Source organism: Notechis scutatus, chromosome 2 (assembly GCF_049901735.1).
Source record: "Notechis scutatus isolate UNSWTSFEM ecotype Mainland chromosome 2, rNotScu1.2, whole genome shotgun sequence".
NCBI lineage: Eukaryota > Metazoa > Chordata > Lepidosauria > Squamata > Elapidae > Notechis > Notechis scutatus.
Genome location: NC_142010.1, coordinates 100076251 through 100094525, shown reverse-complemented (window position 1 = coordinate 100094525; position 18275 = coordinate 100076251). Strand labels below are relative to the sequence as shown.

The 18275-nt window shown below is 36.5% G+C and overlaps 1 protein-coding gene across 1 annotated transcript; it reads left to right on the top strand.

Moving 5' to 3' along the window:
• WDR83 (WD repeat domain 83) lies at positions 1 to 9353 on the top strand. The gene is made up of 10 exons (XM_026681619.2): positions 1 to 224; positions 1707 to 1952; positions 2254 to 2374; positions 2931 to 3036; positions 4806 to 4854; positions 4938 to 5064; positions 5446 to 5513; positions 5915 to 6023; positions 6736 to 6850; positions 7944 to 9353. Exons 2-10 carry the CDS (start codon positions 1850 to 1852, stop codon positions 8094 to 8096), a joined length of 951 nt encoding a protein of 316 aa, XP_026537404.2. The 5' UTR covers positions 1 to 224; positions 1707 to 1849; the 3' UTR covers positions 8097 to 9353.
• The last annotated feature ends 8922 nt before the right edge of the window (positions 9354 to 18275 follow it).

The window sequence follows — 18275 nt, the reverse complement described above, 5'->3', positions numbered from 1 at the left end:
CCGAGTTTAGGCGCTTTTGTTCCGGCCTATGAATCTACGCTTATGTTGACACTGGAAAGGCCTTGAAACTGAAAATTCTGGAGGAAGAGGAGGAGGAATGTTGTAGCTCTTTCTCGCTTGAGGAAATTATGCCGAGAGGGGGTGGGACTAATGAAACTAGATTGGAGGAGTAAATTGACGAGTCGACGCCTGCATTTCCCTGTAATCTTTCTTCTTGCTATTTCGTAAGTAAAACCTGCAAGAGGTTACTGAGAAATGTGAACTATTTCCCCACATGCATAGTTCCATGATCCGAGGAGGCGGCGGCGGGCGGGTAGGGGAGAGGTTTAATTGCAATAACTGGCTTCTTATACATATACAAAGTTCGAGCTTTGAAAGAATCCCTGGCCTGGTTAAAAACTTCATTTGACTATCCGGAGACTATCCCATCTAGTAGCATTGTCTACTACAGACCTGCAGATCTGGGCTGCGAGAGTCCAACCATCATTTGATGGAAACCCAAAGGTGCCTTTTATCAAGAGGCAACTGGACTTTCTTTAAAGACGTTTCGCTTCTCATCCAAGAAGCTTCTTCAGCTCTGGCAGGCTAGTGGGGGGGAAAGTACCTTTGGGACAACCATGACCTGGATGACTGAAAATCTCCATAGACATTTGATGGAAACAAAAAAGAAATTTGGCTAAATCAATGCTGCCAACTAGTGGTTGTCCGGTTGTTTGTAGCCCTAATCAAATCTCAACCCCAACGTTTCTTCTCTCTGCTTTATCCTGAATTTTTGGTCATTTTGCCTGATCCCTTTTGGACATTAAAAAGCTTGTGATTTTGTGAATCTTCAATTGGTCTAATAAAAATGGTTTCAGTCCTTCCCTTCCCTAGCCCAATACAGGTAATTCTCAGCTTACAACAGTTCATTTAGTAACCTTTTAAAGTTACAATATCACTGAAAAAAGTGACTTATGACCATTTTTCACATTTATGACCATTGCAGCATTCTCATGGTCATGCGATCAAAATTTGGATGCTTGGTAACTGGTTCATATTTATGACAATTGCAGTGTCCCCCAGATCATGTGAATGCCTTTTGCAACCTTTTGACAAGCAAAGTCAATCGGGAAGCCAGTTTCACTTAACAACCAGGTTATTAACAACTGCAATGATTCACTTAACAACTGTGGCAAGCAAAGTTGTAAAATTGGGGAAAACTCACTTAACAAATGAGTTGACACCGAGCAACATAAATGTTGGACTCAATTATGATAGTCAAGAGTCTATTTGTACAGCTTTCTTATGGTGTAAGAAAGACACCACAAAGAACAATTAAGTGTTGTTTTAATGTCTAAAGAAGTAAACGTTTTGAAGGAAGAGCATGCTCAGCAGACCTTTCTGAAGTGCCCTAGGTATGCTTAAGCAAGATAGACTTGTAAAGATAACAAGTGGTGTGAAATCATTTGTGTGTGTGCTGCTGACAGCCTTCTCAAAAAGACTGGCATGATGTTATTCAGCAGCTTCCCAAATAGATGTTTTACATACAACATGGAAATATTTATGTTGCTTCAGCAGAGCAAATGTGGAGTACATGTTTGACTTGGTTTAGAAAGTAGCCATGAAGTAATCTATTTTGATACATTATTTTTGAAACAAAATTGATTGCTCAAAAAGAGATTGCAACTGACAAATGTCTTCTGTGTGTCTTTTATTTTGCAATTAAGGTAATGCAATTCAGGAGGCAGCAAGTACCCAGAAGCAACATACATCAGTCTGCCTTAGGAGATTCCTTATTCTAGAGATTTTGCAGTGGAGGTTCAATATTTTGTATGTGGATTTATTTTAACAATCAAGCTACATTTATGTTATGGCATTTCCAGAACCCAAACCCAAGAAACCTGAGCTTCCCCAAAAACTGCTTGCTACATTAGAATGTAAACAAGGAGCTATAAGAGCAGTGAGATTCAATGGTGAGTGTATTTCTGATTCCATAAAATAAAATAGCAGCTTTCAGTTATTAGAACTAGAGAAAATTCAGAAGCAAATTTGTGTAAAATTAATAGTGTATAACTGTAAGCTTTTAGTAACTTGTGAAGAGATCAAGAAAACAGTTGTAAGGATTATGAAAAGATAGCTAGTGAGAGATATGTATTGCTTGTTGGGTTAAAAAGTTTGAAATAATAGTAGAATTTGCATCATTCTAAGATAAATGAAACTGTCTTCCAGGGATTCCCTGGAATTTACTCAACATTAGATTTTTCTTTTTCTCAGTGGATGGAAATTACTGTATCACCTGTGGCAGTGACAAATCACTTAAGCTTTGGAATCCACACAAAGGGACTCTCCTCAAGACATATTGTGGCCATGGCTATGAAGTCCTAGATGCTGCAGGGTAGGAACTAAGGGAGGTGGATCCACTTTATTAAAAAATGCAACTATTTTGAAAATATTAAAATACTTTAAGAAAGTTTAAAATAACTGGATTAGGATGGGGAAGGAACTTTACAAAAATATTTTGAAAAATACAAATATGTAAAATTCCACAATGAAATAAAAATAAATGAAAATATTGACATAACTATAACGAACTTAACAAAACTAATTTATCTGAAAAAAATACTATGACATTAAAAAATTAATTACTTATGTAAAAGTATGTTTCTGTAAAGTTTGGGTAAGGAAAAAATGATACAGTTATTATCCAAGAAATTGTACTCATGTTCACATTTTAAAATCTTGTCCATTCATTTAAACCTTTTTTGCTGTTAAAATGACAGAAAACTTAAATTTAAAAAATTGAGAAGTTCAAAATATGTTCTACAGTCACACCTTGCAATGGAAAAGTTGCATATACTGTTTTTAAAAAGAAAAGGACTCTTTATTTAGATGTTAAGGAAAATTATTTCTCTTGCTTTTCCTATTCCCCTCTTTATCGATGTTTTCCTTAGGTCATTTGATAACAGCCAACTTTGTTCATGTGGAGCAGACAAAACAGTTGTGCTATGGGATGTTGCCACAGGCCAAGTAATTCGCAAGTTCCGGGGCCATGCAGGGGTAAGATGTATTTTGTCCTTTGGGGTACTTGGAAAATGAGAAGATTTATGTCTTTTTGAAATATGAATTCCTCTGAGTTTCTACCTTAGAGGATAACCGTTATGTGTTCTGCTTCTGAGAGTCTCGGAATTCCTGTTTTTTTCTGGTTGACAAAAAACCCTTGTGAAATATAAAATGTTTACAATGGGAGATAAAAAGCTGGCTAGAACTCAGAATTGTCAGATAAGTCAGAAATGTTACTGAAGACATGGATAATGAAAACAAGATTATAGAAACGGAATTGTAATTCTTAGATGAAAAAATACAAGACACTAGTTGATTTGCTGAATTAGGAATTTTGGTCTTGTACATGAGACATGGGTGAGAAAGACTATGTCTCATACTGAATTTGCTTAGAATATCTTCCCCAATAGCTTCCGTATTTCAACATATTCTTCCAAAGAAACTTTACAAGAAAGAGGAACCTTTATAAAGTGCAATCATTTGCTTGTTCAGCAGTTATGCATACTATAAACTGCTTATATATGTACTTATATGGGCTGTTATGCAATGAACCAATGCTGTAAAGTATTAGCCTCAGCATGGTCTATAAGAGGCAGTGTCAACATGAACTCTTTTCACAAGTAGCTTCAGTGTTCTTACATTTTTTGAGGGGATGTTGGGTTTAAGATAATTGAGATTCTAAGTAAGGAATTGTGAGCTTAGTAGCACATCTGCTATGAGGCACATAGATATTGTCTTTGTCATGTGCCTCCAGAAATTTTAGCCTGTTATAGTGTTTTGACTTGGGAATATTATTATGATAGCTTATTAACTGTTCTTTTCATAAGCACAGTTAAATGGAATGCTATTTTAATTTCTGCTCAGTATATTTGTGTTTGTATCTTATTGGAAAAATGTAAACACAATGAATATACCTATGCATAACTAATACTAAGGTCTCTGGTTGAGGATTATAGTGAGGGGCAATAAGTAGGAGTAATAAAAAAGGTACTGTGGTACTGATGAAGAGAGTCGTTAAGGAAAAGTATAATGCCTAATAGTTATGAAACTACTAGGTTTGACTAGCTGTGGTGAGGGATGGAACTATGGCTGTAGAAACATTTGAAAGATGTGTTGGAAATAACATATCGATACATATGAACAAGGCATTTCTCCTTGAAATTGTTTCGGAGCACATACAGATAAAGTTCTGCTGGGTCTGTTGGCAAAGCAAAATAGCTCTGTATGATACGTATGCTGTGACAAACAAGAAAAGATGCTTAAGCAGTCATGGTGAGCTTCCTAGTGGATATGGTTGCTTTAGCCAGTTTGAGAAAGGATGCTTCACTCACGCTAACACATTTTGCCTTCAAATACTTTGCATAACTATAGATGAAATAGTAATGGAGATAAATGTATGGAATTCCAGCTACTGCCAAATTTGCATACAGTTTAGTGAGAACAATCAACCAGTGGAACAGCTTGCCCTCGGAAGTTGGGGGAGTGCCATCACTTGAGACTTTCAAGAAGAGACTGGACTGCCATTTGTCAGAAATGGTGTAGGGTCTCCTGCTTGGGTGGGCAGTTGGACTAGATGACCTACAAGGTCCCTTCCAACTCTGATTATCTGTTATCTGTTATTTGCAATAGTGTTGAAGGGAATGGGAAAATAATGCAGACTTGTACGCACTCCCCAAATTCAGCTCCCCAAAATGGAAAGTTAAATGTAAGTTAAGAACAATAGCAAGTCCTAATCTTTTTATATTTCCTTTTTTTCAACTGAACAGAAAGTGAATTGTGTCCAGTTCAATGAGGAGGCCACTGTCATTCTTTCAGGTAAGAAATCTCCTTGCCTTCTATGTTCCTTCTTGATTGTTCATCGTAGCATTTATTTAGCATGGTTCTTTACTTTCCTGCAGGTTCCATTGACTCCAGTGTCCGTTGTTGGGATTGCCGCTCTCGCAGACCAGATCCAATCCAAATCTTGGATGAAGCCAAAGATGGCATCTCCAGTCTGAAAGTCTCAGACTATGAAATCCTTACAGGGTAAAGGAGGATAGGATGAAATTTGAATTGGAAAAGGCAAATTTGGTGCTTTGCTAAATCCAGAATAGATTATTTTACAAAAGATGTTAAATATTCTCAACTTTTCCATGTCTGTTTTCATTTTTTTAAAATATCTTTCCCCCTTTTGCAACAGAATCTAAAACCATCTGTCAATTTTTGCTAAAATATGAGAAGATGCATGAACATGTGTACAACTGTACTGGAAACTTTCGTAATTCCATAATCCAAACTCACTCATAGAAAGTCTTACGGGATAAGGAGATACATGTTTTGGTTTGAGAACAGATATTTTTGAAATAGATGGTTTGCAACTTCAGGATTAGAGTATTCTCTTAACAATGCTGCTCTGTTGTTTCCCAGTTCTGTGGATGGACGTGTCCGACGTTATGATCTCCGTGCTGGAGAACTCTGTGCAGACTACATTGGAAGTAAGTTTCATATATGGAATATCCAATAATTTGAAGTGAGAACCATATTTTTGAACATGTCATTTTGTTGTGGGATATGATGCCTTTACTTGTCTTGTACTTGACAAATAACTCATGTTTTTCTCATCTTCTGTTTGGTAGATTTCTGTCAGCTTCAAACTGAAATGTGTCTGCAAGTACATCAATTGTATCTTCAGGCTAGCATCCACATTTGATGATTATGCACCATCAATTCATATAATCATTGTCACTGTTGACTCATAGATTTTCTCCATGATATATCCATATCTTAGACAATAGTTAGCAGTACTTGGCGTAATACCTGCAAGGCAGTATACCTTAGACCCTTGTATCCACTGCATGATGCAATAACATCCAACATTGCCATGTTTTCATTATAGGTCCCATTACCTGTGTATGTTTTAGCAAGGATGGGCAATGCACACTGGCTTCTAGCTTGGATTCTACACTGCGATTGCTGGACAAGGATACAGGCGAGCTACTAGGAGAGTAAGCAAATACTTTTCACTGTTAACTGTAATCAGGGGTGGGTTTCTACTGGTTCTGTCCACCTCTGTAGAACCGGTAGCTCTGAAGAGCAGCAGACATAGAAACAGTTCTATGTCTGCTGATGTTTTTGCCCACCTGGGCTCTTACCTGACCTTTATTTTCTGATTTTTCAACTTCAGCTACCATGCGAGGCACAGCTGCAGTTAAAAAAGCAGGAAAAGAGGGCTGTTTCAAAGGCTGCTTCTCTGCACGCAGCATGCTGATGATGATTTACAGGCGCACGTGCGCAGCGTGCAGGGAAGCACATCATAAATCACCGAACCCGGTAGTTAACCCTGTCGTATCCCACCCCTGACTGTAATGCTTCCTTTAGCAGTTAGACTAAGGTTGACTCCAGCTATTCCCAGTATAGAAGTATGAGTGCATGCTGAAGAGGAAGATGAAATTGCTTTAAATACACTTAAATATTTTATACACATAAAGACATTTTCTTTAATGATAGAGTTTTAAAAATGTATTATCTAATAGATTTTAATGTATATAGTAAAGATCTTCTATGGCTATGAATACGTTTGTGTCAAATTTTGTAATGGTGTCTTTTTAATTAACTTCTTATTCATCCAAGGATTGGTAGCAACTTCAGGCGACATGATGGGGAAACATCTTCCAAGATGGTCAGGAATAATCTTTTTTTCCCCAATTGTATCTCCAGCTACACCGGCCACAAGAATGTAACTTACAAGGTGGACTGCTGCCTGAGCGAAAGAGACACACATATTGGGAGCTGCTCAGAAGATGGAAAAGTCTATTTCTGGGATCTGGTTGAGGTAAACAGGATTGGCTGAGAAAATCAAGGGCTTTCCTTTGTGGTAGTCATTTGACTTTTTAGTCAGCCAATCACTGGAGTGTAACCAAAATTTTACTTTGTTGGAAAAGCCAGGTTTTTTTTCTGGAAACAAAGCACGCCACACTTCTTTTCCCAGCACCTACTAATGATCAGAAGGAAAAAGACATCTAAATTGGGAACAGAAATAGTTGTTTTTACTGGTTTGTTTCATTTGATCTTACTTAGTGGTTTAAATAGATCTACTTACAGATTAATCAGGACAGTAGCAGTATCAACGCAAGTTTTTAAATCTTAAGAGGTAAATGACACTTGACATAAGTGATCCAGGTATTATATTTGAAGTTCATGAGTCAAGCATTTCTATGCAAGTTTATTTGGCTTGAAGCTAAGTGCCTGGCTTATATTTGTAAAAGGTTAACACTGTTTATTTCTCTTCTTGAGTTAGGTAGTATATCTTTCAATTCAGATTATCAAATATGGACAATTTCTTCTTAATAATATAAAATTACTGGCTTTGTTGGTGGTTTATCTGTCCTAATCCCTTGTCCAATTTTCTTCTCTAAGCTCGTGGGTTAATGAGAGGGTATTTGTCACAAGCAGTCCTGGAAGCAGGAGTGGGATTCAACCGGTGTTACTATCGGTTTGGTGACTATGTTTTGCTGCATGTGCATGTAAAAAACCTTAAGCTGTGCTGCCCAAACAGCTGAAAAGCGCTGCGTGCAGGTGTGCAGTGTTTGAAAAGCCTCTTTTTTCCTGCTTTTTCAACCTCAGCTGTGCCCCGCAAAGCAGCTGAGGTTGAAAAAGCAGGAAATAAAGGACAGGTAAGAGCCTGGGCGGGCAGGTGGGCCAAACAGCAGCAAACACAGAACCAGTTCGGTGTCTTCTGCTCTTCAGAGCTACCGTTTCTTTAGAACCGGGCAGAACTGGTAGCATCCCACCCCTGCCTGGAAGTCAGATTTTCTTCATACCAGCCTATGTGGTGATGACAGTTGTGCAAATAATATATCTGTAGATAATCTCTGTCCTCTGTAGGTTTTGTGACCCATGTAGCTACATTTTGTCCTTTCCCCCAGGGCTCCCTTGTTTTGGCCTTGCCAGTGTGCAATACTGCTGTCCAGTCACTGTCCTTCCACCCAGTTGAAACCTGCCTGCTCACTGCTGCAGGGGGTCTTGTTCAGTGTTGGAGGGAAGAATCTTACACATCTGAGGAAGGAGTGCCTACATGACTTTGTGGCTGCACTGAGCAAGACTGCAGATACAGGATGATGGACCTCTCTGATGCATTTCTCTTACAATTCTGTGAGTGCAGTTGTATGTACTTTGCTTTCAGGAGGAAGGATGGAGCATAATTTGGACTCTGCTTCTTCTGTAAAGCCAGCCTGACTGAATGCTGCCCTTGAGCTTTCAGTGCTCAAAGGTTTCCTTGCTTTAGGTGACAGTATTTTTAAATTCAGTCTATGTATTACAGACATTAGTCAAGTAAAACAGTTTATTTTCTAAAATTGTTTCTGGATTAGAAGGAAATAGAGTTTAAATGATATGTGGGCATTGTTTTATTGTAAGTTTTTGTGGCTCAGACGCTTAAACTATATAAACACTAGCCCTGATTTTTCACTTGAACAAATACATTGAAATGATCACTGTAAAAAAATAAAGTAATATTGAAAAGAAAATATACATTTGCTTTCTTAGCCTGTTTAAAATGTTTACCTGTTTAAAATGACAGGAAAAATATTTTGATTGCTGATGGTTAGAAGTGGTCAGACCTTGTTGGTCACATCTGCTTGGTTAGTCAAATGCATGTCTTTTTAATTTTGCATCTGAATAGAAAAAAATGCCTTAATGTTACAGATTGTTAATGACAGATATTGAAGAAAATATTTTTAAAAGGCTGCTGTTATCCAGGAAAGTTCAAATGTTAACTTAAACTTTTAGGAAGCTCATCCTCTGACAGAAATATAGTATTTTTAAAATTGGATGTTTATGAGTTCAAAATTAAAAAGGTTCTATACTGTGTGTCAGTGTGGAATTCCATTCCCAGAAATGGAAGAGAATGGTATGAACAAATCAAGTTACTATTTTCCTGGGAGTATATTTACTGCCTTTGAATTCAAACAACTGAAGCCAGAATTGTATAGGTGCTAAATAAATAAAAATTCTCCTTCCAGAATTACTACATTCTAAGACTTGCACCAGATACGTATAAATAAGTAGAAACATATTTGTTATTGTGGGAATGTATCACATAGCATCCAGAGGTATCTTCTCCTGTGGCTACTTGCATTTAAAAGTATGTTTTAGCAGTCCACTCAGATGCTTAATTCGTTTAAACTATTGGGACATATTCAATATGCCTTTGAGAAGACAGATCTCTTTCCCTAGGTTCCCTCGGCATTAAAATATGTTGAATTTGGGTTTTTTCTGCTTTTGTTGTTCAGATCCAATATGCTTTTCTATAGAAATAAAAATGAAATTATAAGAAACAGATGTGTTCTTATTGAGGTGTTAAGATCTCATATTCATGCCACTCTCTGCTGCTCGAAAAGTAATTAGAAAAAACTGATTTTAAAGAAACCAGTCCACCAACTTAAGGTCAGTAAGGTATTTCTGTTTCGGTTATTGTGGTTGCTGTAATTAAAAAAGACCTCAAGTATCAAACATTCAGACTTCCTTAATTTCATGCCTTTGAAATCCATTGGATTTACAACCGTTACCATCCCCAGATAGCATAGCTAATCCAAAAGGCACCAATTGAGGAAAGCCAATAGGAATAAACCTGCAAAGTGCAAAAGTATACATTGCATCAACATTGCAACACTACTACATCTAGATACCTTAACAGAAAAATAAAATTTATACTCTTTACTCCTGATAAAATGATGAATAAAATGCAGCAATCAACTGTGGTTTTCTGGGTGAGAAAGAAAATTCTACTTTGTAGTTGTCTTTTTTCATAAATAACATTTTTTTTTCTTCTGTTCAATCATGTCCAAGATTGGACGCTGCCTAGAGAAGTCCCTGTATTTTCTTGACAAGGTTTGCCACTGCTTCTTTCCTAGGTCTGAATGAAAGTTACTAGGCCAAGGTCACTTTGCCTTTGTGTTTCAGACAGGACTAGAACTCATAGTCTCTTGGGTTCTAGACAGATACCTTAACCTACACCAAACTGGCTCTCATAAAAATCAGACTACTGTGTAGAAAATATTAAATGCCCTCTAAAGCTGTTCTCTTGAATTTTTTTTAATATGGAGTATCTTTTCCAACTCTACATTTTTTAAAAATGGTTACTTGCTTAAATAAGCTTCATAGTTATGTAAGGAACCACCTTTGGGTTGCTCATATTCTACTTAATTTGTACAGCTAATGTCCTAGATTGGTTCTTATGAATCCTAGTAGACAGCTGAATAGAGGGATGGCATGACATCAGATTTTTCTCAACTGAGCAATTTAGTCATTGCATAATATCCTGTGGGATCATGTGTTCTCCCATATTGTTTAAACTGACTTTACAGGTTTGGAAACCAAAACTGTCTTTTGCTGACTTAGTGCATGATACATGAAGGATTAGTTGGAATACAAGATAGTAGGCGTGGCAGGGACACCAGGCATTCAATTAATTTGAAATTATTCCCTCCATTGCATTGTCATGGTGGCAGAACTTCTATGTGGTTTGTTTTGGTGTCTCGGAGTAGTCAGATTAAGCAAAGAAATCGGGTGAAATCAATGCATTTAGTTTCTCATGTCAAGAAAATGGCAAAGAACAGTGATATAACTAGTAATCAGATGATGTCAGAGGGAGGAATCGTACCCATTCCTGGACTCTCGGAGCAGCATGGAGAACAGTGATATAACTAGTAATCAGTATCATCTGGAAGGACTGGATTCAGGTTATCTCAGTGCTTTGGCCCTCTAGTGCTGCACTATGACTCACATAATATAAGCTAATGACAAATGTGCTGAGGAGCAATGGGCCTTTTGAAGTCAACTTGACCAAGAGTCTCGTAACATGAAAACTAATTTCAGTCTAAGATTTTGTAGAGAGTAGAAAACCATACCTAATTCAGGTCCTTTAACCTGACTCTTCATTTAACGCCAGACAGATGAAGTAAACAAGAGCAAGAAAAGTATAGTTAATTATAAGGATATAGATCTTCTGTTTACACCTCCAGTAAATGCTATTTCCAGGCAGTTATTTTGATATGTACATGCTAAAAGCATTCAAAAGAATCCAAGATCATTGAAGAGATGAAGACAACAGAGTAGAAGCAAAGATTACAATGGTGGTGGTTTTAGTTTAGAACGGGAGCATCCAAACTTTGCAACTTTAAGTCCTGTAGACTTCAACTCCCAGAATTTCTCAGCCCATACAGCCATATCTGTTAGGATATGGCAGAAAATTGCTATTATTAGAAATTTATTTCAACCCTGAAATAGAAATTCCAGCACTGACAAAGTTATCTAGTTTGGGTAATGAAATGTCTGCAAGAAAATAGGTCAAAGAACACCAAGGACCCACTCATAGAAATTATTGTAGTATTTTCTACTTCCAGTGTGAAAAATGGCTCAGATAAACTTGAATAGTACTTTGATTTATGGAAAAATAGCAGTCGTCATTCTACACAGATAGCAATGATTTTAGATTGTTGGTTAACTAGAGTCCAGAGCATTAGGATTCCAGTACCAGTTCTGTCATTCTGTGCTAAGTCTTGCTATAGAGATAAATTTTAAAATGAATTAAATGCTTGATCTGTTAGAGTATTGAGAGAAAGAGAAGCAATGCATTTGTTTTTCAGAAGACGCCAGTTCAAAACTGTAGTTTCCTAATCAAGATATGTTCTTTCATCTGATAACCTATATGGTGTTTGAAACATCATAATACTATTTATCTTTTGCTGCTGTGCCAGCATTTCCCCACTTAGGATTTTGATATCAGCAATCAGCTGATTGCAATTGAAGCTGCCAAGCATTATAACAGCTGTAGGCTGAGGATGGATCGCAGAATATGCAGGCAGTTACATATGTTCATAAGCCTTCTAGGAATAAGGTTTGACAGAAACAATAGATTTTTTTTATTCAAAGACCCACATGAAGAAAACACTGGCTATTGTAAGATATGGATTAAGAAGCAAGCAAAGACTTCATGGATAAAAATAGATGAGTTTATTTCCTAATGTTTGCTTGGTGTCAGCTTTGGAAGCCATATTCCATGCTGCTACATGCCTGAGAAAGTGGGAGGGGAGGGGATTCAATTGAGTAGCTCTAAGTAGACAAAATTCTTTTGTTAATTCAAGGTCATTGAGTATGGCTCAAGATGAAATAAGGATTACTTTTGGACGGATTGTGATTGGGCCATGTGATGTGATGTCGGCCAAGAGGGGATGGATTTGTAGTTTGGGGAATTGTGAGAAGCCCAAAAACTTTCAGCTTTGGGATTCCACAGATGTGCCAGTTGCTGTTCTAATAAAAGTACTTTTGAGATATGCTTGTCTCAGAGTTACTAATTGGAATGGGGTTTTGCTGGAATGCTGACATTTGGATTGATTGGCTCAAAATATTTCTTCCTTTTGGGGAGAGAGAAAAATGCTGTTAAAGGCAGAACAGGATTTCAGGGGAAGATGGCACACTGAAGAAGTTTCAGCAAAAAAGTGGAACAGATGTTTGCAGTCATTTATAAGGAAATGATAAGTAGATCAGCTCCTATGATAAGAGAGATGTCTGATCACCCAAGTTGTTTCTCCTTATTGTTGCTCCTTACAAAGAGCCCGCAAGACAGCGAATTCTGAAGGAGGGGGAATTGGCGGATGTGGGAATTCACCTTAAGTACTGTAGCTGCAAATTGAGAGGTTCAAAGACACTAAGTTGGTGCACTTCCCTTGCTAACTATCTTTGAAAATTATTCATTAACTGGTTCAAGGAAGTTAGATGTCTTCAAAGTGACAAGGCTGGAAAAATCTGGTGAGAGCCTTCAATCTCTAATGTAAGAAAATGAAATTTATTTTTATAATTTTAAAGAATTTATCAACAAAAAAGACAATGTTTTGGCTACAGAAAGTTTTAAATGGACTAAAGGGCTCAGAAAATGTTGGAATGTTGGATCTTAAATATGAAGACTTCAAAATTATTTTTAAAGAAAAAATGTATGTTTATGAGAAATACTTTATTATGGCATTTAAGGATATCTTTGAGCAACTCCACTAGGAATTAATTAATTAATTTTGATTTGTCAATCGCTTGCAAGATAATAGGTATAGGTATATACATAGTTATGAATACATGAAATGGGTACATATAAGAAAAATAAAAGAAACAATAGGACAGGGACAGTAGGCATGTTGGTGCGCTTATGCACGGACCTCTTAGGAAAGGGGTGAGGTCAATAGTAGACAGTCTAAGGTTAAAGTTTTTGGGGTTTGGGGAAGAAACCACAGAGTCAGGTAGAGTATTCCAGACATTGAGCACTCTGTTGCTGAAGTCATATTTCCTGCAATCAAGTTTGGTGCGGTTAACCTTGAGTTTCTATCTATTGTGTGCTCTTGTGTTGTGATGGTTGAAGCTGAAGTATTCATTGACAGGTAAGCCATTGCAATGTATGATTTTATATACCATACTTAGATCAGACTGAAGATGGCATAATTCAAGGTTTTCTGGTTTAGAGTTTCAAGTCTGGTGGCATAAGGTATTCTACAAGGTGTAGAGGAGTGGAGAACTCTTCTTGTGAAATATTTCTGGACTTTCTCAATTGTGCTAATATCAGATACATAATGTTGGTTTCAGACTGATGAGCTGTATTTGAGTATTTGTCTAGCAAATGTTTTCTATGCTCTAGTTAGTAGTGTGATATTACCAGAGAAAAAGCTACGTAGGATTAGGTTAACAACTCTTAATGCCTTTTTGGTTATGTAGTTGCAGTGGGCTCTAGCACTTAGATCATTAGAGATGAGTATTCCAAGGTCCTTTACAGAGCTTGGATCATCAACAAGGTCTTGACTATTCAGCTTGTATTTTATTTTCTGATATTTTTTTTTGCCAATATGTAAGACAGAGCATTTATTTGTTGAGATTTGAAGTTGCCATTTGTTTGACCATTCTGATACATAGTCAAGATCTTTTTGAAGGGTAGCAGTATTGTCTGTGGTATTGAACAGCTTTACATCATCAGTGAAGAGAACGCAGTTGCTCTTAATATGATCAGAGAGGTCATTTATGTAGAGTATGAAGGGAGTTGGTCCTAGAACGCTGCCTTGGGGGACACCACTATTGACAGGTACAGAATTTGATAGGACACTCCCAATTTTGACCATTTGTTGTCTGTTTGACAGGAATGCTTCTACCCAGTTATGCAGTTGTCCAGAGATACCATAAGATTTTAGTTTTAGGAGTAGTTTGTCGTGTACCACTGAATCAAAGGCTTTACAGAAGTCTATGTAGATTGCGTCTATTGTTTTGCCCTGATCAAGTTGTGTAGTCCATATGTTTTTGCAGTGTAAGAGTTGCAGATTACAGGATAGTTTTTTTCTGAAACCAAATTGTTTATTAGAGAGTAGGTTGTTTGTCTCCAAGTGGAGGATAATGGATTGGTTAATAATTGATTCCATGACTTTACAGGTGACGCAGCATAAGGAGATTGGTCTGTAATTTTCAACTAGGCTGGGGTCTCCCTTTTTGAAGATGGGGATGACCGTGGCTTGTGACCATAGATTAGGCAAGGAGCTGGTCCTGAAAGATTTTTCAAAGATTATGCTTAGAGGTTCTGCTATGGCAGTGGATAGTTTTTTTTAAGAAGTAGGCACATATTCTGGCCGGTCCAATAGATAGAGATGGTTTTAGATTGCATAGTGCTTTTTCAACATTGTCGTCTGTAAAATCGATATGTATTAGATCATTGTATTTTTCTGTGGTTCGGCTAGGAAATACTGGGCATGATCCATTGCTGTTTACAAATACTGAGCCAAAGAATGTGTTAAAGATGTTGGCTTTAATGGTGTTGTTGTTGCAGTCTTTACCATTAGGTCCTATCAGGGGTGGGATGGACCTTGAGTCTTTTAGTTTGTTGTTTACAAAATTGTAAAAAGTGCAGGTGAAATTGGTGTGTAGGTTTTCCTCTTGCTTAATGTGATAATTGGTGCATTCAGTCTTTATCTGGTGGCATAAATTTTTGTATTGGCTTTTGAAGTTGGCAACATGACCATAAATTAAATTCAAACTATTGCAGAAGATGAGATCGAGGCAGTTGTTAAGTCTAGTATTGTTGGTTACTAGTTGTTCCAATCCCAGATTTGTAATAGCATTGTAGAAGGTTGCATGTATGGGTTCAGTTGTACATTCGTTTATGGTCCAGTTAATATGAGGTAGATTGAAGTCACCAAGAAAGATAAAAGCGTGTGGGCAGGATGTTGCCCATATTAGTAGTGAATTTAGCTTGTTTACATGTTCAATGTCATAATCAGGTGCTCTGTAACATAGTAAGAATTGAAATGTGATATTTAAGGATAGTTCACAGATGATGGTTTCAGGAAGAGCAAGCTCCTGGGTAACTTGGATGTTTTTTAGATGTAAAGACTTTTTATAGAAGATAGCAACACCACCTCCTCTACGAATTTCACGATCTGATCGGTAGACATGACAGTCTCTTACTGTGGTAATGGAGTCAGGGAGAGATGTGTTGAGCCATGTTTCACAGACAAATATGATGTCGAATTTAGCCATATTTAGTAAAAGGAGAAATTCAAGTATTTTATTCACAAGGCTTCTTGCATTGAGTAGCTTGCATTTAAGGCTAGCAGTAGTTGGAATTGAGGTAGTTAGGGGCGTGCGTGCCTAGTCTTGGATGATGGTGGATTGGTTGAGGTAGGGTTGCGGTTGAAGGTTAAAGCTGAGTTGCAGGTTGTGTGACTTACTTTTGATACAGTCAGCACGGTAGTCAATGTACAGGTCCTTCTCTCCATTGTCTAGAAGTTTTTTGAGTTCTGTGCGGAGTACACAGGAGCGGGCACGTTGCTATATGGTTAGGTCAGGGCGAGAACAGAGGTTCTTATGGTTGGTGTTGCTTTTGGAAAGTGAATTTATAGTATAAATGAATTGCATTGAGACTTTGAAACAATTATGTCAGCTATGTTGTATCTTTTGGGGAACAGGCTATCTCGGAAAGATGTTACAGAACTAGATATTTATTTTAAATTTTTAAAACCTCACTTTTATTATTTTAACTCGATGGCGAATATGCCTAATACTCCTTCTATGTCTTTTCCTCCAAATAACCATCTGAGTCAGCCTGAGAGATAGTGACTGGCCAAAGTTACCCACCCTGATTTTTCAACAAATATATCTAGATATGCAACAAGCTCCACTTGAGAACAATATGAGTGAAACACTAAATAAAAATTTCCCATTAGATGTAAAGAGAAAAATTGTGGGAAGCTTTAAAAATTATGAAGGGGAAAAATGGCAATCCTAGGGAGCAATTGAAATAATATATTTTTTTTGGGGGGGGGGGCTGGATTTACAAGAGACTGCTTAAAAATATTGAAGAACTTTGTAGTAAGGGTCAAAATGGGTTAAAATGGGACATGCTGTCATTTTGGGTGTTTCTGTTTGTATGTACTGATGACTGGAAAAATGTCATATATTGATTAGCTTATACAGTGTTTAAACCATTAACTTTATAGCCATTTTATGTATCCTAAATTTTTAACATTGAAACGCTTTGTATCTAATATGTGGATTTATTTTTTAAAGGAAAATATATTTTTGTTATGTTAAATTCTAGTTATTTGTTTATATTAGGATGCTGGGAATACTTTATTTTGTTAATAGTTTAGAATTGAGATATGGAATGTTTATTTGAATGGATATAGTGCTATTTTGGGCTGGTTCTCTGGAATTGTTGGTATTTGGAATGGGAGAAATATTGGAGTTCGTCTTAAAAAATAAATGGCCTCTTTTTATATTAAACTTTAGGCTTTGTTTATTGACACTAGATATTGAGATCTTTTTATGCCTTTTAAATTGGATTTTGCTTACAGCTAGGAGATGAGATATGGAAAATTAACTTTTATATATATGTTAATATTTTAGAGCTCTGAACTTTTTTCTGATAATTGAATAAAGAGATGTTACTTATTTGATTTGCTTGGAGTGTTATGGGATGAAGAGTTTGATACTTGTTAATTAAGAGAAGGTGAAGAGATTATAAAACTTTATATTTATCATGATAGTGGAAAGTTTTTTTCTAAAAGGGAATCTTTTTAGTTTTTAGTTTTGCACTTTTATTTCTTCCTTTCCTTTCCTTTAAGCTCTTATTGTTCTTTTTTTTTAAAAAAATGATAAAATTATGGAAAAAGGCAGAACAATGACCAGGAAAAACAAGATTATGGCACCAAAGAAACAAGGATAAACAAGGATACCAAACATTCATTTTTTCTTCTTCCTGACAAATCTATTAATGAGAAAGAAGGACAGCAAGAGAAAGAGGGGTATGCTCACTAGGAATCATTACTTGCTTTATTTTTCTCTCAAATTCTGGATAATATATTCTGTGGCTTACCAAGACTGTGTTTCTTCTCTCATATATATCCTATTTGTAATAAGAATAAGATATTCATTGGAATAATTATACAAAGTTGGCTTCATCTAATACACCACACTAGACCTAATAATTCATTGAAGATTTTACCCAAAGGTTCTTGAGATGTAGTATAAGCTTCTAGTCCTAACTGTTTTAGACAATCAAACTTTTGAGTTATATGATAAAAGCTCAGAATGAAAGATGACTGTGAGGTTTTTAAGATCCCTCATTCAAGGCAGTGATGGATTTTGTAATGGAATGTGCAGATGACCTTGAGGAAAGAGGCTGCCTAGGAAAAAAATTAGACAAGAATGGCTTAACAGGGTTGCTTTCTAGAGCAAAGTCTGGTCTTTATCTTATTTTTATTATTTGCTTCAATTTTTGTGCTGCCTGACTCCAAACTGTTATTATGCATATGAGGGGAGTGGGGGTACCTATTATTACACATCAATTCTAGGTAGTTCTTATGGAAGGTGAGATTCAGATAGTGTGCTTTTCAGTCTGTTTACTCAATAATAACTCCAGCTTTGGCCTTATAAATAATACAGATCATATCATATCTTATCTTATACATATTACTGAAGGAATAAGCCTTTTGAATTGTTTTCTGACTATACATTCTAACATGGTATCCACTACTGCTTCAAAAAATTAACGAACTGGACATTAAGTTTTGGATTTTGATGAAAAAAGTAAATACTGATGTGTCTTAAGATCCTGATAAGAAGCCAAAATGCTTCATTATGGAATTATATATTATTGTTTTGTTTTTATTTTTGTTACTCCAATTATTTCTGCTCATAGTAACATTTCTAATTCTCAGAGATAAACAAAAATAAGA